Source organism: Pristis pectinata, chromosome 7 (assembly GCF_009764475.1).
Source record: "Pristis pectinata isolate sPriPec2 chromosome 7, sPriPec2.1.pri, whole genome shotgun sequence".
In the NCBI taxonomy this organism is placed as follows: domain Eukaryota; kingdom Metazoa; phylum Chordata; class Chondrichthyes; order Rhinopristiformes; family Pristidae; genus Pristis; species Pristis pectinata.
The window spans coordinates 19,488,280-19,514,769 of record NC_067411.1 but is presented as its reverse complement, the minus strand read 5'-3'; the positions used below and the strand labels follow the sequence as shown (position 1 = coordinate 19,514,769).

The window sequence follows — 26,490 nt, the reverse complement described above, 5'->3', positions numbered from 1 at the left end:
CCACTTAATTTTACATTTCAATTTAACAGAGTTCTGCAGTTTGTTGAAATTTTTTAAAAAATCTGCTAAGCATATGAAACTAAAACTTTAAACCCTGTCTCCTTAAAACATTTATTTCAAGGAAGCCATACGTTACTTTCTTTTCCTCTAAGGGAGCAATACATAGCAAGCGTCCATAGTATTTGACAACTGCGCCCAGCTGAGTGGGCGCAAGGTGGCTGGGCTCGGCGGAGCCGAAACTGACATGGACACTGACTCATTCGCTCGCTGCCGGGCGAACAGGGAAGTGAAAACTGAAAATGAATTTCCGAGGAAACGATGCGGCCAATGAAAGTTTGCGAAAGACTTCCGCAGTCGGCGATCGGGTCCCGCCCAGGCGATGTTGTAAATTCTGAGGAACAAACACGAAAACAAATCGCAAGGGGGGAATTTCCAGTCTTCCGGCCTCTTCTTTTACTTTCGATCTAATTCTGCAACTGGCAGGACGGGGGACTTGTGTTTGCCTCTGGACTGTTTTTTTTTCCTGCATCAACGTGACCGTCCCGCTGTCAGCCACTTTGGAAAAAAAAGCCCAGGACTCATTTGGAAGTGGGGATCTGGAGGTAATGAGCGGGTTTTCTCAAAGATTCCGAATGCATTAAACTTGATTTGGGGGAAAAAAATAGATGCAGGGGATATGGAAGACTTTGGTGCCTTTAAAAAAACACGAGCCGGCCCGCTGCAAAAGGAAAACGAAAAGTGTTTCCAACTTTTGCGCGAAGCTTTTTGTAGTTTTAGTTTCGTTTTTAGCATAAACACTTCTGCAAAACAACTAATGTTAATTTAATTAATGTGGGATTTGGACCACTGCCGATCACGCAATATGTTTGCTTAATTTATATTTCCCTACAAATTAATGCTAGGGAGGTTTTGGATTAAACTGGCACTATATATCATCAGCAATTAAACTGGCACAGTACATCGTCGGGTTCGTTTCTTGAGATTGTAGGACAACTGTAAAAAGCCAAGAGCTGATCGTTGCCCCTTTTCACAGTCTGCGGATTGAAACATGGAGGAGCGAAATTACACTTTCGGTTTATTGGTTCTCAGTTTATAAAGACACCAGATAGAAAGAATCTGAAAAACAGTAAGACATTATAAATGGAGCCGCATTAAAAGATAAAATGTGAAGGAGTTCAGTGTGCAATATTTTGCATAACACTACAATTGCGTCAAGGTATATTTATAGGACAACATTCCCTTGAAGCTGCATTAAATATAGAAATAGCATTGCCATTCATATAAGGTGTACAGATTGACTTAAGATTCTAGCAAAAAGAGATTAGGTTGCAGTAATATGTTTTGGAAGCTTTACTTTTATTTATTTTAATATGTTTTTAGTGAGTAACTCACTTCCGCCTTCTGAGCCTCTCGAGATCTGGGCGCGCCATGGTCCAGGCTGCACTTTGATTGACTCCTCCGACGACTAATGAGACGCTAGGACTATGATTGACACTTGCAGCAGGCAATGATATGGCACCGATTCGTTGATTGATGGCTCTTACAGCCAATGAGTGCGTTCTTTTAATGCACAGTTCTGAGGTGACGTAAGCCGCGGTTGCGTTACATAATTCGAGAATTATAGTTCCAGCAAAAAGAATGTTAGCAGAGGGTCGGTTAGGGAGATGTCAGCATGGAAGGATATGTTTTTTGAAAAACTAAATTTAAGTATTTTAAGTCCAAAAATATTAAGGACTCTTGTTTAGTCTGCAGTTAAGAGTACAGTACACAGTGCTGATCTCCATATTAGAAAAGGATGTAAAAACACTGAACAAAGTGCAAAACAGATATGCCAGGATGATAGTTGTTTTGACAGGCTATAACTGTTAACGGAGGCCGAGGTGGCTGAGGCTGCAGAAAGAGGAGACTGAGAGGTGACCCAATAAGAAATTTGTAAAATTATTAAGGGTTTAAAAAGGTCATTCCTCATATTGGAGACTCCAATCTAAGTGGCTATCAATGTAAGAGAGTATAAATCCAGTAAGGAGCTCGGTAGAAACAGTTTTACTCAGAGAGTGGTAAGAACGTGTAGCACCATGCAGTATGGAATAGTTGAGACAAATGACACTCAAGGCAGAGTTGGATAGCTGCTTGACAGTGAAATGGAAGGGTAGAGTGAAGTAGGGCGGGAGCATAAACATCAGTGTTGGTAAAATAATCTGTTTCTGCACTGTAAAGTCTTAGGTAATCTTAAATGCACAATGTAAGATTGCTATAAAAGGATTTTAAAAAATGAAAACAAACCTTTTTCAAGGAGAATGATTGCATATGGGATGAAGATTTTGAAAGGCATGGAAAACACATTTTAAAGGAATGGAGGTTAAATAGAAGATGAGGATTGTGTGGATAAAGACAACCTGGCGGGTGGAATAATCTTTTATTTGTGTTATTAGGGGAGTAATGTGGTGGGGATTGGAGGTAGGGGCAGAGCTGGGATTGGTTCTACCACTCTTTCACCGCAATTTCAGCAGAACGCTGGAGTTATTGTGGAGGGATCGGAAAGAGTTCTTTGAGATGTGGGTCACAATGTTACGCCCCAAATTAGGCAGATTCATTCAGCCATTGTGTCAAAATCCAATATTCCTGCCACTTTGAATCATATAATTATGACATAAATGTGTGCATATATTAGTGTAAACAATTGTGGCTTAAGGATAGGGCGGGCCTCATGTAGTATATTAGAGTTTCTAGCTATCTATCATTCATAACATGGTTTAAAAGGATACAGTTGTGTCAGTTCTTCAGGTCTGAATGTGAATCCTACCAGAGCCATAAAATGCATAAAATATACAGTGCAGAATCCAGTAAAAAATTAAAATGAAATTGCTCCAAAAATAATGAGAACATATGATGTTGATTCCCAAAATAGTGGGATTGGCTTCGCACCAACTTTGAATCAATGTAATTGCAAAACATTGCATGTGCAATTCTCGATTCTAGAAAACGATAGGGTCTTTCAAGAGACTGTAAGATAGGTACATGGAGCTGAGTAAAATAGAGGTCTATGGGTAAGCCTAGTAATTTCTAGGGTAGGGACAGGTTCGGCACAGCTTTGTGGGCCAAAGGCCCTGAATTGTGCTGTAGTTTTTCTATGTTCTATAACAATTTTTAGGGTAAAAGTATTGATAGACAGCAACAACTTGATCTTGTATTTATATAGCAGCTTTTAAGTGAAGCTTCATAGGTGTGTCATCAAGCAAAACGTGACCCAGAGCCATTTAAGACATATTGGAAGAGGATAAGTTTTCAAAGAACATCGTAAATTGGGAAAGACACTCAGAAGTTTAGGGAAGGAGTTCTAGAACTTGGAATATTGGTAAGGAGGAGCTTTTGAAATCTGGAATGCTTGAGGAGCCAGAAATGGAGAAGTTGGAATAGTCGGGTGATTATAAACAACAGATTGCTGAAGTTGGAGCCTGTGAGGGGTTTTGGAGCACAGTGAACGTGACTTGGTGTGAGTTTGGACAAGGGCAACATTTGAATTATGGCTTTGGGAGGTATTATTGAAGGAGTGTTGGCATATTAAAAATCAAAAAAACTGCAGATGCTCAAAATCTAAAGTAAAACATACTATAGGTCAGGCAGCATCTGTGAACAGAGAGATATTTAAGTCAAAGACTCTTCATCAGAACTCTGGATCATCCATGAATAGATCCAAGCAGGAATGGAACTCCATGCATCTGCTGAAACCACAGTGAGAGATTGGCAGAACCACTCCCATTTCCCATTTCCACCACATGGAAGCATTACTTCCTATGTTACACTGCAGTGACAGGTATTCCACCCATCAGGTCCATGTTGTTGTCTTTATTCACACAGCCTATGCTGTTTAGGAGGGTTGATAGTTGGAGTTAGGTCAAGATTACATCTAGAGTGAACAGAAACACAGAAGAGAAGCAAGTAGGGAATAACCAGGATTGTAATGATTGCAAAACAGTTGTTAAATCCCCTTAAAAAGGCAGTGAACTTAATACCTTCTCAGTAATTGACATCCATGATAATGATAGATGGTTAGCTTCACTTACCCAGTATGGGAACTATCTGAATGCTACTGGTGTTAGTAGTATTAGAATTAAAAGTTGTTTCCATTTTGCAAGCATATGATTTTAAGAGTGTCATCATTTTAGTAGGAAAATATGTAATATATAGCAGCTTTCAGTGCAATCAGTCTGAGAATAACTAGTTTTCCATATATCAGGCCATCTTCCTATATAATACAATACACAAAAAGTGCTGGAGGAACTCAGCAGGTCAGGCAGCATCCATGGAGGGAAATAAACAGTCGGTGTTTCAGGCCGAGACCCATCATCAGGACTGGAAAGGAATAGGGCAGAAGCCAGAATAAGAAGGTCAGGGCAGGGGGAGGACCACACGCAGGCAGGTAATAGGTGAGTTCAGGTGATAGGCGAGTCCAGGTGATGGGGGGAAGGTAGGTGGGTGGGAGAGGGGGAGAAGACGTAATAAGCTGAGAGGTGATAGGTAAAGGAGGCAAAGGGTTGAAGAAGAAGGAAACCGGTAGGAGAGGGCCTCTACAGTATATGTGCTGTAAAAACCACAGGGAAAATTATTGAAAATAATGTTGAATGCACACACTTCTTGAATATGTTAACCTTTTCTTGCTGGAAAATTCCAGTACACCTATGAGATGTACAGCAATGCAGCATCAACCATTGTTTTGGTGATTGGTTCTCTGCTGAGGGCATTGTATATTTTTGGTATTAGCCAGTACTATTTTTGGAGACTTTTTTTGGCAAGGTTGAAGGCCATGGGTACAATTGTACAATTGGTGGTAGGAGAAAGGGTATTGGAAGAAGGTGGAAAGGGTATATCAGGACCATTATTAATAGAGGCACAGTCCTGATGCAGGGTTTTGACCCAAAATGTCATCAGTTCCTTTCCTCCCACAGATGACACTCGACCTGCTGAGTTCCTCCAGCAAATTGTTTGTTGCTTCAAGATTATCAATGTTGTTGGGGGATTGAGGAGGGGTTGCAATCAAGGTTGGCAGAATGGATGTTGTTGGGGTTGGGGGGTTTAACTATTGGGATCAGATCTGGCTGAACAGACAAGGGTGGGGTGGTGAGGTGTGTCTCAAGACTGGGAGAAGCAGAATAGATGTTATGCAGGGAGGGGTATGTGAAGTGAGGTCAAGCCATAGGAATGGGTGTCCTGGGGAGTGGGGGAATCGGGGCCAGCAAACTGGATGTGAGTTGAGGGGGCAGAATTGAGAATGGGACCAGTGGGTTGGAGATTGGCTGCAACAATGGAGGTGAGTCAGTTGGGTGGCAGATTAGAGGGCTGGACTCAGGAGGTTCTGGGTGTGTGCTGTAGGCTGGAGATCAGGGAGAGGTGGAAGGATTAATGCAGTGCAGGAGAGAGCACTCTGAAGCATGCAGCTGGGTAATTAACTTACCTGGCTTGTGTTGTCATCCAGAAATGTAATAGCAAAGCTTAATTATCCCAGGCTGCCTGACCACAGGCAGAAAAATGTGGTCCAAGTTCCCCTGCAATACCTCAAAAGAAGTGTTAAATGGGGCATGATGTCTTCCTGGTGAAAATTGTGTTGGGGAACAAGGATAATTCATACCCACAGGCTCCTGTTTGAATTTCTGATGTGACCTAGTAAAATGATTTTCAATTGGTCAAGGCTAACAAATATTAGCATTATATGTTTGAGTTTACAGGCAGCTGATATTTAAAAGTGACTTGTGCAAACAGCTGCATTTTTAAACTAAAGTAAATGGTGGCATTTAATAAGTGACACCATGGTTGGTGTACTTCAGTTGTTGCATGAAAACTAGAAATTAGTGTAGACAAGACATTCTGCAGCTGAAAATTTGGAGATAAATATTATTTCTTTATTTTATGTCATCTAAATATTAAGACAAAAGTATAACCCTGCCTCAGTTTTTGGACAGTTTCATGTACAATGTTACAGAAAAGACTTGGAAACACTTCAAAAATATGTTCACTATAACATCAACATGCCTGTAGAATTGCTTCAGAAGTTCTTTTGTCTTGAGCATTGTAAGCTCAGTAGTGGCAATATTATGGATCTTATTGCAAGATTTTAAAACGCAGCATGGCATTTCTAATGTTTTATTTATTAGTTCACAGGTTGTTAAAGCTGCTGACAATGCTGGCATTTATGGTCCATCCTTATTTGCCACTGAGCAGTTAACAATCAACTATTTTATATGTCCATGCTTACATTAGAGCCCAGACTGGGTGGGCATAACAGATCTGCTTCTCTGACGGACATCAGTGAACAAGATGGGCTTTAATGACAATCCGATGGTTTCATAGTTGCCATTACTATTAATAACTATTTTTTTTAATATTCTAGATTTATTTAATTACTTTAAATCTCTGATGATATTCAAACTTGTGTTTCTAGATAAGTGGTTAGACCTCTGGCAGCTTGTCCAGAAACTTATGTTGCTGTTGACTAAGTCCAGGTCTACAGTGAGCTGAGATTTGTAAATTTTATCTGTGATGGTTGAAGAGGATCAGCCATAAGACTGCCTCTAGCTTTTTAGCTTTTTAGCCCGTTGCTGGCTGTATCTTACTTTTCTGACCTTCCATTTTCTCAAGAAGTTGTAAATATTATTAATTAAGCATGTAATTTAAGTTTAGTTCTTTTTTAATTCATGGCTTCCCTAATTTTAATGTCAGCTCAATGTAAGTTTTTCGTTGATAAATATGTCTCCTTCCACATATGTTGGGTGTATGGTGGGGCATTGGGGAGGAGATTATCTTGCTACTTAATGCCGTCATTTGGTAGGAAACACCATTTACTGGATGCATTTCTGTATAAACTACAGTGCAAACTTTTAAACTAGAATAATGTTAGAATCTTTGAATCAGATTTGCACTTGATAAAAAACAAGTTTCTTAACAGAAAGTCTTTCAAACAAATCATTCAGCCCACATTTCCTTTTTCCTTTCAGTTAGATGGTTGATAATCACCTTGAACATACTCAACCACAGTGTTTATATTTAGGGTTTGAATTTTTTGATTTTAACCAACATAAAAAATAAATTACCTCCTTAGAGAAAATAGAATTTTCTTCTTGTATAAAATTCCATGCCAGCAATAAATATTAGCCTTGCAGATTTTACGTTTTGCTTTCAGCATACTATACGTGGCTTTTAAAAGATATTTATAGACTACTGACCATTACCATTTCTCAGTGATATGCAGAAGTCTGTGGTCTGCATAGTGTAAGAAGTTGGAAGAGTAAAAACATAGATGGAAATATAGCCAGGAAGAAAATGTGTAAGCAATTATATGGCAAAATGAAAAAAAAATTAATGGGAAATCCAAATTAGTCTATATTCTGAAATTGTCATTTCATAGAATCATATTGTACAATGGCTACAGCTCAGAAGGAGCCCATTCAGCCCATTATATCCATGCTGGCTTTCTACCAGAGTAACTCACTATTTTTGTGGTTACTGGCAAAACTGCTGGTCAGATTTCAGAACACGTAAAGAGTGCGTCACCCATAAAATTAAAAAATGTACTCTCAACCTCTGGAGAAGCACAGATGTCATTAATAGAAACTAACTGAAATGATAGGAAAGGGTAAGAAGAGAAGAATGATCTTCATTAGTATTTTTGGGCATTGGTGCAGTTGGGAATAATGTGAATGGACCCTTTGATCAGTTTTCTCGTAAAAGAACCAGAGTGAATACTGTCACCTGCACACTGGCTTCATGGCAAGTAATTGCCAGGAGCTTTTGCAATACCAACTGTGAAATCTGTGAATTAAAAGGAATGACAGTTACCCTTGCTAAAAGCTTGTAGACATATGGGAAGCAAGCTATAAGTGTCCCAATTATATGATATGCAGATGAGAATTAAATTGGAAGAATAATGCAATGACTGATGTGAAAATAGTGCAAGAATGTACACATGTTCACACTTGCAAACTGAAATTGTACATTATCTTCAATGAACAAATCTTAATCCATTTCTATTTCCTTTGGATGTACTCTTTTACAAACAGTTAATTTCATTTAACTGTGTGCATTCAAATTAATGTCATGACAGCTGGTGCAGTGCACTACAGTGTCTCAACATATGTTAGCAGGTTTTGATCATGGAGCAAAATATCCTTCCCCCTCTCCCCAACAGCCCCCCACCCCCACCCCTGAGAGTTGAACCATTTTACCATATTCCTACCATCATTTTGATAGTGGTTTCATTTGTCATTTAATGCATTTTTAAGATGCTGTAATGATTTCTTTTGCTGATGGTTATGGTTGTATGAAGTTAGATAAATCACCAGATGATGTGGTGGTGGTGTTGCTGTGGCTAAATTACCAGACTTGTAATCTAAAGAGCTAGACTAATAATCCAGAGACCTATGTTCAAAATGTTTGAATTACAAAGGAGTCAGGGTCAGGGAGAGCACAGTAAAGTGCTTTTGAGGCCAAGACTGGATCAACTATGATCTTATTGATGGTGGAGCATGCCTAAAGGGCTGATTTGCCTACTCTTGCTTCAGTTCTATATCTCTAGACAGGATTACATATTTTAGGTTATATTTAGTGGTGAGGCAAACAATCTGGAAAGTAAAGAACACCTACTTCTAACTTACTCATGTTCTGAAAAGTTGATATTGTTTCTATCTCCATAGATGCTGCCTGACTTGCTGGATATTACTGGAATTTTCTGTTGTGTTTTAAATTTAAGCAAATTTTAAACCTGCAGCAAAAGAATGAGGCAAAACAAAATTTCCTACAAAAACACAACACTCTAAAGTGTGCATCATTTTGTGCCATGCATCAGATAATACTTTTCATGTAAAAGATATTCAATAAATGTATTGGATTGTATAAATCAAACTTTTCAAATCCTTAAGGATTGACATGCTGTGGATTCTTACTTTCATTTATCTAACGAATGTTGGAATTTCAACATTTCTGGGGCCTGGAAGGAATGCCTTTGTCTGTGGTGCTTGTGCATTAATAACATATGTCAAAGGTAAAATTTTAAAAGGTGTTTAAAAATAAATAATTAGAAGTATATGGAACTGCATGATATAACACAAATTTCAGGCAAGATTCAGGTTGTTGCAAATGTTTAGGACAAGCCAGAGTTAAAATGCACTGCTGAGTACAGGTCAAATCCACCTGTACTCAATCCTTCTCACCCCACAGCCGCCAAGCCTTTAAGTGCATGTTGTGATGTTCAGGTGCTTGAGTTTGAAACCAAAGTTCAAAAGCTTGAATGAAAATATTTCAGATATACTGTAACTTTCAATACTGAAAATGAAAAATAAAATAATTTTAAATTTAAATTTTTATTTTTACATTATTAAAAATTTTTATATTTTTTAAATTTAAATTTTATTTACAGCGTCGTAACAGGCCCTTTTGGCCCAACGAGTCCGCGCTGCCCATTTTAAACCCCCAAATTAACCTACCCATACGTCTTTCGAATGTGGGAGGAAACCGGAGCACCCGGAGGAAACCCACGCAGACATGGGAGAACGTACAAACTCCTTACAGACAACGACGGGAATCGAACCCCGGTCGCTGGTGCTGTAATAGCGTCGCGCTAACCGCTATGCTACCGTGCCGCAATGCAGTAAAATAAAACTCTGACATTTGTTATTAATTTGGGATAAATTGTAATTTCTATGATTAGGTTGGTGACAAGAATCCGTTTTTATTTTCAGCAGTTCTATGTGCACTTATTATGTGGCTCATTAGGTAGTGTAGCGGTTAGCGTAACATTATTACAACGCCGGTGACCCGCTTTCAATTCTGGCTGCTGTCTGTAACGAGTTTGTATGTTCTCCCCGTGACTGCATTGGGTTATCCTCTGGGTGCTCTGGTTTCCTCCCACAATCCAAAGACATACAGGTTAGGAAGTTGTGGGCATGCTATGTTGGCGCCAGAAGCGTGGCGACACTTGTGGACTGTCCCCGAAACATTCTACGCAAAGATGCATTTCACTGTGTGTTTCAATGTACATGTGACTAATAAAGAAACCTTATTCTTAAATCTTAAAATCAGGTTTTCCTTCCATACAAAAAAAAAGTTTGATTTTAATTCCTATCCTTTATTCCTGTATGTGACTCTCTCCACCATTCTTATTTCTTTCAGTGACACTCCAGACCACATACCCACCCCCCATATCTGACAGGAAGGTCATCCTTATTCCGCATGCCACCCTCTCCAAGTCAGAGACTGTTCTGACTGCACAGTCACATTTAATTTGCAGGTAAGGAAAATATCTGTCTTAGGTTGACTGACCAGTTCATTTTTTTTTTGGGGGAGCTCTTTCTGAATTTGGAATATTTACGGTTCATAGTTCTGGATTGGATTAATGTAACGAATTGGGTGAGGAGCAAAACTGCCTCAACATATTTGTTAGATATCAGTTTCAAAAGAACATTGTCTTAGTGCATCAGTAGCATTTCCATTTCCCACAAAGGCAATTCTAAATGGATCTGCCAATTTAGAACAAAGTTATGACCTCTAGTTTGCTATGGAATCAAGGTTACTGAGGGCTAGATTGACTTAATTCAAAATTGGCAGAATGCATTTGAAAAATAATTTGGAGTTTATTAGCCTACTAGTGAGCAAGACCACATGTCACGAATGCTGTCCATCACTTTGAAAAGACTTGCAGGCGTGGTTGTTGCGATAGTTTTCTGAATAATTTAATTAGAGCTTGTAATCGGCACACTTTGTTGGGGCATTGTTTGGAGGGTTCTTCCTTTCATTTAATCAATGTGGTTGACCATTAAATACAGTCTAACATGACCGAGCATGCCACTCAGTTCAAGGAGGATATTTGGGGATGGCTCCCCAGATCCTGAAAGATGAACAAAAAAAATAAAGTTACTTTTTTTTTATAAATAGCAAAAAACCTGTTTCTCACTTCCATGATTTTTCCACTTATGCAAGATGGATTATATCTGATTTGCAGTGGCTCATACAAACAGCAGGCACAACAAATATAATGCAACACACACAAAATGGTGGAGGAACTCAGCAGATCAGGCAGCATTCATGGAGAGAAATAAATAGTCAACGTTTCAGGTCGAGACCTTTCAAAGTCTCTACCCAAAATGTTGACTGTTTATTTCTCTCCATAGATGCTGCCTGACCTGCTGAGTTCCTCCGGCATTTTGTGTGTGTTGCTCCAGATTCCAGCATCTGCAGAATCTCTTGTGTCTACAGAAAGTATAATGCTACTATTTTCAACATTGACATCATTCTGCTTCAGGAACTCAACCTATATCTTTCCTCAAACGGTATATTTGAGATGCAAATTAGATGCTGTCTTACTTAAGCTCTAACTAATTTTTGTGCCATTTCTTTCATTGTGTTGCTTTATCAGCACCTATTATAAATCAAAAGAGATCAAGTCATCCCAGCCATTAGTAGTATCCTCAGAATATTTAACATATCATGTGGATTAATATTTTTCTGCTGATATAATATTCACCAGGTTACAATACTATTAAATTGCTTGAGCATCTGTAGGAAGGACTTTTGCATTAGATAATAAACAAGTTTGCTATGAAACAGTTTTTGGGTGCTGTAACTATCGTGGAACAGCATGGTCAGAGGCCAGCTATTTCTGGAGTGCAAGTATTCATTGCTATAGCTGGGATGTTGTCTGGTCCTTCATCTGTTGCTATATCTAATGCTCTCATCCATAGCATGATGTCACATGGAATGAATCGAATTGGCTGAAGACTAGCTTCTGTGATGGAGTTGCTCTTGGGAGAAGCTGAGTTACATTATCCACTTGGTGTCTCCAACTGGATACAGTTGCAAATATGATGCAAATAAGCCTCCATGATTAAAGATGAGGATGTACTTGGAGCTGTTTCCACCCAAGAACTGTATATTTGTCCACTACCATTCAAGATCCAATGTGGCAGGATTGTGGAGGTTTGATTTATCCATTGGCCATGGAATTGCTTGACTCTGTCTGTTTCATGCTGCTTTTGAGGTTAATATGCACGTTGCAGCTTCACCAGGTTGGCACCTCATTTTTAAATGTGACAGGTGCTCTGTTCCTGTTGTGTCTCATTGACTGTTGCTGTCAAGGACCATGTCTGAATCATGGTTATTTGGACTAACACCAGCAAGGTAATAACAACACCAAGCACAGTTATTTATAACCTCTGACACAAGGAACTCAGTTTTACTTCCTCTGTTTGAAATGTGCATGGAGAAGCAGCGTCTGTGTACAATGGCTGGTATACCTCTGTGTAGTCACCACTTGAGATTTTCACAGTTGTTATTAAAATGTCACCTATCTTCTAATTCCCTGTATTCTCCGTTTCTTTTCCTCTTGAAGTAACATTGTTTTTCCCAGATTCCCACTCTGAATGAAGAAGTCGATGAATTACCATTGCTTGAAACAGAAAAACGATTATATAAGTCATTTGTTTGAAATTGTCACATTTCAAGGAAGCTTAAGTTAACCATGTGTGTTAATCAAGCTTACAGCTTATATTATGTAGTACTTAATATTAATAGCAATGTTTATAATGTCTTATGCTTTAGGAAGGATGGATCTGAAAAATGTTGTGTAGGGTCATCAGATCTGTAGGAGGATAGTTTTCCAATAACCCCCTCAGTCTGCAGCAAGGTTGATTTCCGTCTTTAAATTTATAGACCTTGGTGTTACTTGCTGAATACTTGAGTTTTGGTGGCATTGAAATATAAATACGTTACATAATAAGAGAGTATGCAATGTATAGTTCTTTACTGTGCATATCGGGCAAATGAGCTCCTAGAGGGGTAACAGTGAGGGAGTATGTATGGGATGGAAGAGTAAGAAGACCACACACCTAGGGGTAAAAAAAGGTCTAAATGGGGTGGGGAGCAAAATGATTGGTGGTTGCAAATACAAGATACATGTGGCAGTATAATGCAGGTTAATAAAGCAATTAATAAAATCAAAATACTATGATTCATTTCTAGAGGAATGGAATTAAAAGTAGAGTATTTGCTCACAACTCTGGTAAGATCACTTATTTACTTATTATAACACAGAAGGAAGCTATCTGGCCCATCGAGCCCATGCCATCTCCCTGCAGAGTAATCCCATTAGTCCCATTCTGCCTCTCCTTATTTTCCATGCAGCCCTGCAACTTTTTCTCACAGGTGCATCAATCCTGGTTCTTGTACTAAAAGGTAATTTACAATAGCCAACCTACCAGCTCACCTCACATTATAGTAGAAGGACACGTTGTCCATCGAGGTTGTCAGAGCGATCCTGTCAGTCCCACTCTCCCACTTATTTACATGTACCTATTGTCACTCGCATAGCGATCAGTCCCCCCCTCATTTTCCTTCTACGCACCTACACCAGGTGTGATTTACAGTAGCCAGTTAAAATACCATCACGTCTTTGGGATCTGGGGCAACCTGGCCAAAACCCATGGAGTCATGGGGAGAACATAAAGTCTTGGAGTTATACAGCATGGAAACAGGCCCTTCGGCCCAACTCTTCACAAAGGACATTTCACTACATTATTTTCATAACAATAATTCTGTTTTATAGAATTGACGGAGTTTAAAGTTTATTAAAATCTTTACTGATTTTCCAAAGTTTGTAGATTAACTGCAACCGATGACTGATACAGATATACTTAAAGCAATTAGTACAGGAAATACCTTCATAGAGCAAGGTCATTTCTAATGAGTCACCCAATCCATGGATAAGCCTTGCTGGGCAACCATGGTCCCTCAATGTTTGAAAGCAGCCTTGGCATTTTAATCAGCTATTTCATGAAGCATGTAAGACGTCAGCAATACCCACATTTCTTAGAAAAAGAAAAAGAATAGATAGAGTTGGAAATTGCCACGTAATTTCCAGCATCAAGACAGAAAATGAGAATTTGGAAGAAAATTTCTAGAAAAAAAGACCTGAACTGAAATATCTTTTTAAAAGACAGAAAATGAAGAGGCAGCAGTCAAGATAAATAAAAAGACAGAAAATGAAAGTCAAAATGCAAAATGGATTGGGAATGGGGAGTGGGAAACAATCTGTTGGGCTGGATTCTCCTCGTGAGGGGATCTAGAACAGGTTCAGGATAAGGACTCTTTCAGTTAGTCTGGAGATGCGGAGGAATTTCTTCTTTCAGATCATGAATCTCTGGAACTGCCTAGCTCAGAGAGCTGAGTCATTGAATGTATTCAAGGCTGTAGGGGAATTGAGGGTTATGGGGAACAAGCAAAAAAGTGTTGAGGCCAAAATCAGATCAGCCATGAAATTGAAAAATAGAGTGAGATTAAGGGGCTGTATTTTTCATATTTTCTCATTTCTTATATTCCCTTATGTCACAGGAGGTCATTCAGTCCATCAGACCTATACTGGCTCCCACAGCATACCCATTGGTCTCATTCCCCCACTTATATGCCTGAAACTTATTCACGCTCACATGCCTGTCAACTCTCTCTGATGCTCCTGTCACTAGGGATATTCTACAGTACTATCATGTCTTTGGGATGTTAGAGGAAACTGGAGCATTGAGGGAAACCCATACAGTGTACTTTTGCTCCTGTATTTAATATATTCTCATATTACGAAAGGGACAAATTTGCAGAGGGGAGAATTCAAGATATCTGTAACACCTATCTTAATACTGGGCAAAAAAAATAATCTTACATGTTTAATTTTAGGTTCTGTAGCTTAAAACATTGAACTACTGCATTGGTTGAAACTTGACATCATGCTTTTTGGATGATATTCCCCTTGTGATATTAAGTACTGTTTACGCTGAGATATTAGTCATAGAGTTTTACAGAACGGAAACAGGCCCTTCTGCCCAACTCATCCATGCCGACCAAGACGCCCATCAAAGCTAGTCCCATTTGACCCATATCGCTCTAAGCCATTCCTATCCATGTACCTGTCCAAGTGTCTTTTAAATGTTATTATTGTAGCTGCCTCAACCACTTCCTCTGGCAGCTCATTCCATATTCGCGCCACCCTCTGCGTGAAGGAGTTGCCCTTCAGGTATCTTTTAAATCTTTCCCCTCTCACCTTAAACCTATGCGTTTTATTTTTTGATTTCCTTTCCCTGGGAAAAAAGACTTGGTGTATTCACCCTATCTGTGCCCTTCATGATTTTATACACCTCTATAAGGTCACCTCTACAGTCTCCTGTGCTCCAAAAAATGAAGTCTTAGCTAGCCCAACCTCTCCCTATAACTAGCCTCCCTATAACTTAAAAATGACTAATGAGAAACCTTGGTGAATATGTACATTGTCTTTTATTTGTTTGCAGTTATTTTGCAATATTCAACAGGACTGGAATATTTTGTTAGTTTTGCATTACAAAGTGGATGTTAAGAGATCAATCAAAATTCTAGTTTTAATACCATCACCATGGCATTAAGTAAACACGGCCCTGTTCCAATGAAAAGATTAAATAAACACAAGGTGTTGACTGTTTAACCTACAATAGCACCTACAATATATGGCAATGGATCCAGATTTAAACCATAAGAGCTATTTTAAAGCTAACGTGGATCAGGATGTTTGAATACTGAAAACTTGACAATGTTGTCTTTTGTTGGATCGGAAAAGAGGTTGTTGTAACAGCTTTGTTTTGATTCTGTTTAATTTCCATCATAGTGACAATTGATAGCTTGTGTTTGTCAGAGGTAAATTTTCCAGATAGTAAAGGTGAATGCTGAAAAACTGTAACAACGTTCAGGGTTTTATGGCACGCAGGGAATGTTTTCCTACTGCATTGGTTACAAGTGAACTTTTATAAAAAGTGAACTTTAGTCCATGTTAAGGCAAGGGACATGAGTGCTAGCCAATGATACATTCACTTTAGGTCTAAATTAGCTTCAAACCAAAGTCCCTTGCTACACTGCCCCTAAAGCAAGTTTTAACATTAACCTCAAATTCGTACTTCATGTTTCATTAACGTTACACTATCGGTTTGCAATGCCAGCTGTCGCAGTGGCCTCCAGCCGGGATTCAGCATGTTATGATGCAGCTGGGTGATTAGTGCTCTGAAGTGAAATGGTGTTAGACAACCGGTGGTCATTTTGTATTTGACACCTCATGGATGATAACTTAGGTGTCACATAAAACATAGAACAGTACAGCACAGGAACAGGCCCTTATGCTGATCTAATTTAAACTAATGACACCTAATTAAACTAATCCCTTCTGTCTGCACATGGTCCATATCCCTTCATTCTTTGCATATTCATGTACCTATCTAAAAGCCTTTTAAATGTCCCTATCATATTTGCCTCCACTACCACCACTGGCAGTGCATTCCAGGCACCCACCACTCTGTGTAAAACAAAACCTGCCCTGCACATCTCCTTTGAACTTTCTCCCTCTCTCTTTAAATGCATGCCCTTTAGTCAATGTAAGAAGAAATGTTGGACTTGCAATGTATGCCTAGAAACTGGCCATATTTTGAAAATTTTATGCATAAATTGCTCTAGTGATCATTTCCAGATTAATTAGTAGCCATACAGAAATTGCACTTTACCTTATCATGTCTGTGATGCCATCCAATCCCTAACACCCATTCTGCTAGAGGTGTGATCTATTGACTTGCATTTATAATTCATAAAAATCACGGAGCAAATCCTGCAGGAGATCGACTAGGAGGTGTGACTTAAAGGGCCCACATTCTTCCATTGGTCTCTGCATCTGTCAGTCTCAAATTTAATTCATCAGCAAATTTCTAACAGTGTTGCTGGTTGTTTCATAACATATAGCAGCACTTCTGCACAGTTCAGTGCACAGTCACCATGGTGCTATCTCTGCCATGCATGAGCACAGCGCCACTTTGCAACAAGACTCAATTTGGTTTAAGATGAGGGGTGGGAGGTTTAGAAGGTTTCTGAGGAGGATTTTTTCCCCACAAAGAGTGGTTAGAGTCTGAAATGCTCTGCCTGAAAGTGGTGGGGGCAGATAATGGCAAGACATTTAAAAAGCATCTAGACAAGTACTTGAGTTGCCAAGGCATAGAAGGCTATGGACCTGATGCAAGTAAATGGAGTAGTGTAGATAGATACAACGACCAGCAAGGACATGGTGGGCCAATGGGCCTGTTTCTATGTGGTACAACAACTCTGTATCTATGAATCTATTTTCATGGGGTGGGTATGTGGTGAGTGGCCAATCAAACTGAAGGCACTTGCAACCTCCTTGCCACCACCCATCCCCCTCATTTTCCCTCATTGCAGCCTTTCCTGCAGCTGCTCAGTGCCTGCAATAGAGAGAGGCTCTTTGACACCCTTCCTGTGCGTTGTAGTGAAGTGCTATGATCTCTGCCGGTAGCTGACATCAAGAATCGTGTAGACAAGGTTTCAATGCATGCGTCAGGGTGAAAAGCATCCTAATGGTCAGTCCGCAGATTGATCAGCATCTGTCAGCAGTTAGAGTTGGCATCAGGGGCCAGAGTCGACTGCAGGAAGAGCGAGGCTGTGCTCTTCACCAACCAGTTCATCGTCCCTTCACCATCGTCTAAATACCTGAAGGTACTGGGAAGCTGGTGTGAGGTGCTCTTGGTGTTGCTGTACTTGCTGTAGGTATGGCCCATACCCTGCTCCTCCGTCCTGGCAGAAACCTGAGCCATTTTTGTTTCATCTGGGGATCCAAGGTGAAGCGTGTCCGATGGGTCACGATCCACGAGTCCCAAGACAACATGGGGAAAGACATATCCAACATCACCCTCATCCTGATGGCCACTTTTGTGTGTGGCTGCATGAAGCAGTGCGTAGAACTGAAGTGCACAGGCACCAAGTGCTGCTACATGCTGAGGTTCTACCTGTCAACCTGGTGTTGCGAAGGATGTGCCTGACTTCATTGCTGCACCATGTCCCATTCAGTTGGATATTGCTGCACTACCTGTCCTTCAGGAAAACAACATGGATCACAAGTCATCAGGCAGTGGTCTGCTTGGAACATCCTGCAGGCCCTGTTGGAGAATGACATGGTGGAACCTGTGGGATGGTTCCCCCAGCAGACTGTCCAAACCATTTGGCAGAACACCTCATCATCAGAACTCACCAATAAGCACAAGAACTCGCTTGGCTGGCAGTGAGAGGGTGCCTCTCCATCAGATCCTTCCTGCATGGTCGGTCTCGCTCCCAACGCACGCTGCCCTTGCAGCAGCTGTGATGAGAACGAGAAGATCGCCCATCTCTGTGGACTGTGCATTTGCAAAGAAGGTCTGTAAAAGGATGCAAGGGTCCTTGTTGAAGTTCATCCTGAGCAGCTGTGTATCAGAGGACAAGTTGATCTGCAGGCTGTTCTTAGAGATGTACATGAAACAAACATCAAGTGCTCTTGGAAGATCACCAACTTGGTGAAAGACGCACTTTGGTCTGCCATAAACTTGTTGAGTTTCCAGTACAACGAGATGTCTGTAAGTGAATGCTGCCTGCTGGCACGTTCCAGCTTGCAGGAGTATGTGCTGAGGGATGCACTGAAGCTTGGTGCAGCTAGTGCAAAGGCTCTGTGGGGAAGGACTGCAATCTAAGGTCCTTCTGCCACTAGATATAGTGGGGCTAAGGTATGTGTAAAAACCTGTCAAACACTAAAAGTTTTGTATCACCCAAAGAGCGCCACATGGGTGACAATGGTTCTCTGTATACAGATTGTGCTCACACAATAAATATATAGAACTGATAACACTATGAATGTGAAGAAGACTATGCACTTTTATTTGTATTTCTTGTATCTATTTTCACGAGATTTTTAAAACTTGTTTTGCCACTTTGCAGATTTTGTTTTGCTTTTGGTTACCTGATTGCGCTCCAACGCCACATGCAACATTTAGTGCACCAAAAGAGGGTGAATTCCAATTTTCAGGCATTCGAGTTAAAAGTATTTTGAGCATCAGCTTGCATGTGATTCGCATGGAGTTGCAGACCTCTTCTGGCTAAGAGAATCTGATTCAGAGGTGATTGGCACAGAGAAGAATGCAGTGACTTGCAACAATTTGCAGAAAATGGTTTCACAATGGTAGCTCTACAGGATCCTCAGTACAAAATGGGGTAGCTTTGTGTTCTTATAAACCGTGTTTTATTTCATGTAGAATAGATAGATCAATTTTAATTTTTGTAGCAAATTAATGAAGAATTTTGCATCCTATTTTATCATTACAAGAACATAAAACGGTAGGAGCAGGAGAAGGCCACTTGGCCCCTCAAGCCTGCCTCACCATTCAATATGATCATGGCTGATATACCCCAGGCCTCAACTCCTTTTCTGTGCCAGTTCTCCATAGCCCTCAATTCCCCGATCTTTCAAAAAAAATTATCTACTTCCTCTTTAAATTCCCCCATTATCTAGCCTCCACAACTCTCTGGAGTAGGGAATTCTAGAGATTCACCACCCTCTGTTATACATATCATATGGAGAATGCGTACAAAGGTCAGTCCCATGAGCAGCAAGTGATTATGTCCATATGACTTGTTTTAGTGATTTTGGTTGAGGGATAAACATGGGCTCGGACACTATGAGAAATCCCTGGCTCTTCGTCAAAAAGTGTAATGGGTTGAGTTACATCCACTTGAAAGGGCAGACTGGTCATTGGTTTCGCACCTCACTTGAAAGACAACAGCACTAAGTGTGCGATACTCCCTCGACACTGCACTAAATTGGCAACCTAGATCACAAGATCAATTCTGTTAAGTTGGTTTTGAACGTACAACCTTTTGACTTGCAGACAATTGTGCAGACAACTGACCCAAAACTGACATTTGATAGTATGTGATACCTGAGACACAGAATGTTGGGAAGCATCAAAGAGCTAGACTGTTTTGTTGCATGAATCTGCAGACTTGGGGTGAAACCCTGATCATAAAGTGAAAAGATTGTACAGTATGCCATTGAATCAGCCAGTTCCTTCTCTCTCCCTCGCATTAAATCACTGTCTCTTCAGTGTCTGGAATAGTTTGCTTTAACCGTAAATATTATTCAAAGCATATTTATTCAAAATTTATTCATATATATTCTTAGGTTTTTTTTGTAATAAATAGTACTAAAAATAGTGCCAGCTGGTAATATTTAGGATGCACCCTAAACCTCTGAGGGTTTGATGCTGCCGTAGACCAGTTGCTGGTTGCATTGTGTGGTTTTGGATTTGATTCTCTTTACACCTCTAGAGATCAGCATCTCTTTTCTCATTTGTTGTAGAGATCCCCATTGTACCAGCAACTTTACAAATACAAATAAGTTTTAATTACAGTTTACAATAAGTCTGCTATTGTGCACCTGGATGTTTTTGCCTTCCTTCTGTCAACCCAGATGGGATCTTTGACTATTGTAGAATGAGAGATTAATTTCCATTGTAATCAGCAGGAGTCTAATTGTGAAGGTGCTTTTGAACAACCAGTTGATGCATTTTACATGTAGTCCCAGGACACCACTTTAAGTTTTATAATTTTCAAATTTAATCTGGTTGTTCTAGTCTTCAAAGTTAAATAAACATTCCTTATTCCAGGTAATGTTAGGCCGCCATGTATCTTGTCATTCAACCTCAATGAGATATATCAAAGAGAGATAGTTGAAAGCTGAGGAAAATGAATCTTGGTTTCTCTAAACCGCATCCAAACATGTCTTGTCATATTATGCTGCTTGTAGTTGTGGTGCAAGTTATATTTAAGAAGTTTAGGCATCCTGTCCATGCAGTGTACTGTTTCATTTATCAAGAAAATCTTACTTTCTAAATCTATAGAGTGAATTAGAAAATGGGTAAAAATGGAGAGCAATTAAGGGAAACTTGAGAGTGGTTACAAAAGCAAAATATTACACTGGAAATTTGAAATAAAATCAAAAAATTTAGGAAATTCTCAGCAGATCAGGCAGCAGCTGTGGAGGAGTAACTCTAATGTTTCATGTTGATGATTATTCATCAAAACATAAAGAAGAAATGATCTTTGAATACTTGTACTTAAAACTTCTGGGAGTTTTGACTTTCAATTGTACTCACTACTGAAAGTTTGGTTCTATTGAAGCCAATAGTCCCACAACCATTTTACTGCTGGAGATTGAAGTCAAATTTCTCCCATGCCCACACCCACTCCAGTGTTGCCAATAGTGAAAACAAGTGCTAAGTGGGTGCTGTGCTAATAAACCGTGCCATTTTAATGTTTGGAAAACCAAACTCAATGTATTTCTATAATTTTGATATGTGCACCTGATGGGTGAAGCTTCCCACTGAAGTGAAAGGTCAGACAACGTATTTCAACCCCATGTCACCTTTATCCTCTTCTTGGCACCTACGGATACTACCGATGGCAGAGAGTGATGTGCTCGTGATCTATTGGGCTACTCTCTGCAGCTTCTTGCGTTCTTGCACATTCGAATTGCTGTAGCAGACCATGATGCAACCAGTCAGGATACTTTCAGCAGTACATCTGTAGAAATTTGTTTGAGTGTTCGGTGACAAGCACCAGAAAATCCGGGAAATATAAAAAGGAATTTCCAAGGGTGAGCAGAACAAAAGAAAATCCCTCTTCATATTTCCTGGATTTTCTTTTGCTAGAGTGAAAGTAAGAGATTACAGAGGTTAACTTTGCTATTTCTTATTGTAGGTGGCGATGCCTGTGGAGAGAATGCGTATGCGCCCATGGCTAGAAGAGCAAATAAATTCAAACAAAATACCTGGTTTGAAATGGCTAAACAAGGTAAGGTCTCTGCTATGTTCTGAAAGCTACTATGTGAATTGATGATATGGATTAATTTCTTTTAATTTTCCTGCATATAATTTTGGGTTTGAAGCTTCCAGCAGTAACCTCTGGCTTTAATGCAAATCCATTCATGTAGTTCCTGGGTAAATTCTGCTGCTGCTCACTAGAGTGCCAGAATGAGGGATTATATTATGAATTGTTTATCAGGTAAACATTGTCTGATACCCACATATGCACTACAGCTGCCATTCCAATGCCCAATTGCTCTGATTTCTGCCTGTGTGCATTGTCTCACTTTCTCTACCCCGTACGTTTTTGGAACTTTCTCCATAAAGATTTTAGTCTTACCTCCTTTAAAAATCACCTCCTTAACAGGGTCTCATCCCATCCTTTTCTTCCCCAATCTGTACAATTTTGGCTCAAAGTCTGTTGGCTTCAAATTCCCTTGGGCTGTTTCTCTGGATTAAGCCAGTCATTGTTTGCTTTCTCTGCAAAAAATTTGCCAGGAACAGCATAAGTGGCTGAGGGACAGAATTCTGTTCTTCTGCATTGTTTTGCCGGTGTGCTCTGTAGCTGCAAAGTTGCTTCGACTGTGATCCCAGCGGTTACACTGGATCTCACCTGCTTGTGCTTTTGGATGCTGACTTATTACCAGGGTCACCAAGACAGCAAAACACCTGAACAAGAAGCTGCCTGAAACTCCACAGGTGCATTTTAAATCCTGTCAGTCCCACGCTAGTGCTTGCACAGCAGATACTTGGCTCACAGAGTCATAGAGAGATACAGCACAGAAACAGACCCTTCAGCCCACGAGTCTGCACTGGGCATTAACATACAGGATGGCCTGTCCTGGGCCCAGCACATAGATGCAATCACAAGGAAGGCACGCCAGCATCTTTACTTTCTTCGGAGGTTAAGGAAGTTCAGCATGTCACTGAACACTCTAACAAACTTCTACAGATGCATTGTTGAATGTATCCTGACTGATTGCATCATGATCTGGTGCAGTAGTTCGAATGTGCAGGAACATAAGAAGCTGTAGAGAGTAGCCCAATACATCACGGGCACATCCCTTCCCACCATTGGTAGTATCTACAGGAGGTGCTGCCTCAAGAGGACAACATCCATCATCAAAGATCCCCACCATCTGGGCCATGACACCTTCTCGCAGCTACCATCGGGCAGAAGGTACAGAAGCCTGAAGTCCCACACCACTAGGTTCAAAAACAGCTACTTCCCTTCAAACATTTGGTTCTTGAATCAATCAGCACAACCTGAATCACTGCAGTTTAGCAACACTATTACCACTTTGATCACTTTGCACTAAAGTGGAGTTTGTTTTTTTTTTCAAATCGTTTTTTCTTTTAAAAATTGTGTATCATTTATGTTTAATTTGTTTTTCTTGTGAATGCTGCCTATATGATACTATGTGCCTGTGAATCTGCTGCAAGTTATTCATTGCACCTGTGCATACACGTACTTGTGCATTTGACAATAAACTTGACTTTGACATCAACCACCCACTTCCTCTAATCCTAGATTAATCACATTTTTTATTCTCCCCACAATCTCATCAATTTCCCCCAAATACTATCATTCACCTATGCACTAGGAGCAATTCACAGTGGCCATTTGGCCTACCCAATCACTCATCTTTGGAATGTGGGAGGAAACTGGAGCACCCAGAGGAAACCCTTAGTTATAGCGAGAATGTGCAAACTCCACGCAGACAGCAGGCAAGGTCAGGATTGAACCTGGGTCTCTGGCACAGTGAGGCTTCGGCTCTATAGATGTGCCAGTATTTCTTTGGATCTGATGGAGAACATGTATTGCCATTAGGATTCCAGTCCCCCTTGTTTGCTTGAACCCCTGAGATGGCCTTTTTTTTGCACAATTCATGGGGCACACCTTGTTTACCAGGGTGTGTCACCCTTGAAGTTACTCTAGGGGAGACTGAGGCCATGGAGAAGCTGAGACAATTGTACTTGTATTCTCCACCTCACTGCCTGACTATTTATTCCTTAACTTTGTTAGAGAAGATGTGACCGCACCTAACACAACAGCACTTTAAAAAGGCTGGGATGGAAAGGGTTAGCGAGGGAAGCCTAGAAGCTATGATCGTCAAGCACAGTGGAAGCAAGCAATAAGCATTCCTAAGATTACGTAGTCATGATCATTGTAATAGAGTCATCGAGATACATCTTGGAAACAGGCCCTTCGGCTCATTGAACTCATGCTGACCATCAACCACACATTTATACTAATCGTACATTAATCCCATCTTTTTATTCTCCCCACATTTGTCATCACTCATCTACACATTAGGGCCAATTAACCTACCAAGTCTTTGGGATGTGGGAGTTAAGTGGAGCATGGTCACAGGGAAACAGTGCAAACTTCACACAGGCAACACCCAAGGTCGGAATTGAACCTGGGTCATGGTAGAAGCTCTACTCGCTGTGCCACTGTGCTGGCAACTGTTGGTGTTTGTTGGAGCATGATGCATATAAACTTATTGTCACATTCCTTACAACAGTGGCTATACTTCAATAGTGTGTCATTGGCAGTAAAACACTTTGAGACACTCTGAAAAGGATATGAGAGGTGCTATATAAATGTAGGTCTTTCTTCTTTCATAAATTTAACTTTTGGCATTTAAAGCATCCCAGTATTTATTTCTGTGTGAACTAATTTAGCTGCATAACAATGTTGGGAGTAATTTCAAAATAAATAGCCATTGTGGAACCTACAACAGCTGTGAGTTCGGTAGTGAGGAGGTGGGAGAGGTTGTGGTTATGATAGTACATTGTTTCTGGCTAATGTGTTGCTGCAGAGATGCCAGGGTTTGTGAGCATTGATAATTGCAACTTAAAAGAGACTACTTGAAAACATGTGCATATCTATAAAAGAAGACCTGGCCTACTAAGCTGCACTCCTAGTAATCATTTCCACAGTGGTCCAAATGTTGATGAGATCTAGTTGCAAACTGCACTGGGGCAGCAACAAACGTCTCCTGAAAAGTAAAGTAAACTGGGAATTGAGGGGGAAGACTCTCCAGGAGGGGGTAGTCAATCATCTCAGCACAAGGCATCACGGTATGAGTTCCTCAGGACAGTGTCCTATGCCCAACCACCTTCAGCTTTCTCATCGATGGATTTTGCTCCATCACTAGGTCAGAAGTGAAGCTAGTCACTAATGACTGCATGGTATTTGTTTCCATTTTTCAGGGAATGACATAGTGTGTATCCACAGGCAGTAAGACCGAGGCAACATTTAGATATGGGCCAATGACATTCATTACAGGCATTGAGTATTTCCAATGTGGGAGACTCTAAGCCATTCATTTGACTTTTCTATGGAAAATTTTCCCACCATCAATGGCAGGGGTTCAATGTTGACAAAATGTTCCATTGGACCAGCACATAACTGCCACTGTGACTGGAGCAGGTTAGGGGCTGGGTATTTTGTGGCAGGAAAGTTGCCTCCTGACTCCTGCAATGCATTTCAGGACTGTGATGGAATATTTTCCACTTGCGTAGATGGATATTGGTGCAGCAAGAAGCACCCTCCTGCCATTGATATGTTATGGCTACTCGGCATATTACCGATAGGATCCACTCAGCAAAATTTCTTCAGCAGCATTTACCAAACTGGGCATTAGCTGGAGTAGATGGTGCATGGTAATGTCATTGAATCCAATTTCTCCTTCCAGTCTCATGCTGGGATGGAGGAATCTCATCAGTCTTTCATTATCATTGGGTGAGAACCCTGAAATTCCATGTCCAACAGCACAAGGACTATACTTGTTTCAGAAAGTATTATTTACTTAACAATGATTGGCAATTAGGTTGCCAGCAATTGTCAGATGCTGAGGGTAATGGGAGTTTATCAAATGACATGGCTTTCTTGTCCTTAAACCAATGATGGTATTACTTTTTCAGGAAAAGAAGATTTTTCAGATTCCATGGATGCATGCTGCTCGACATGGATGGGATGTAGAGAAGGATGCTCCATTGTTTAAAAACTGGGCAGTTCACACAGGTAGATGAACAACAGGAGTGAGAGAGTTAATTCAAATTTTGATTATTTTTGTTGTAATACTTTATAATGGATTTCTTTAAGTAGTTCAGGTGCCACCAGATATCCTTCTGGTGGGATGCTGGGATTGTTGAGGCAACAGGATTCTTCCAATCTTTCCTGATTTTCTGGCAGGCAGCATGAACTGAAACATGTTCCCCTCATTACACCAAAACTGTCCTGTACAGTGAGCCTGGCTGAGAATTGTTCAAGCTCTCTCAACAAAAAGACTAATATTTAAGTGATGGGTACTTGATGAGGAGCTGTTCCAAGTGGCCACAGTTTGGTAAAATCAGAAAGAATGAAATGTCAACATTCTTTATAGGGAATGTGTATGGAAATGATAGGGAACAGAGCTCTGGGAATTTATCGAACATAATAAACTGGAAATTATATTTTGGAATAAAAATGATGTGGGAAACATTCAGCAGGTCAGGCAGCATCTGTGGAAAGAGAAGCAATTAATGCTTTGGGTCTGGAATTCTTTATCAGAACTGGGAAAGAGAGAAAAACAAGTTTTACACAATTATTTTTGGCACTTAATGAACAGATGTTGAAATACAGCTTAATAACTTCATTAAATCACCAATAGGAGAAATTTGTATTTACAATATTGTTGAATTTAGTCATTTTAGGCTTATATGTAGTAAAAGGCAGTTCATTATCTGCACATTTTAATCATCATGGCTTGAATGACATATCTGCAAC

General features: G+C 40.2%; 1 protein-coding gene across 3 annotated transcripts in view; it reads left to right on the top strand.

The window, feature by feature from the left end:
* Positions 1-363: 363 nt before the first annotated feature.
* irf2b (interferon regulatory factor 2b) overlaps positions 364-26,490 on the top strand; it is a 38,000-nt gene continuing 11,873 nt past the window's right edge. For 2 of the 3 annotated variants that reach the window (XM_052019254.1, XM_052019251.1), the window contains exons 1-4: positions 364-602; positions 10,159-10,276; positions 21,610-21,702; positions 25,647-25,746. In XM_052019254.1, coding sequence (XP_051875214.1) covers positions 21,616-21,702; positions 25,647-25,746 — 187 coding nt within the window. In that variant the 5' untranslated portion in view covers positions 364-602; positions 10,159-10,276; positions 21,610-21,615. The remainder of the gene's footprint in view (positions 603-10,158; positions 10,277-21,609; positions 21,703-25,646; positions 25,747-26,490) is intronic. The other variant, XM_052019253.1, reaches the window with a different exon arrangement.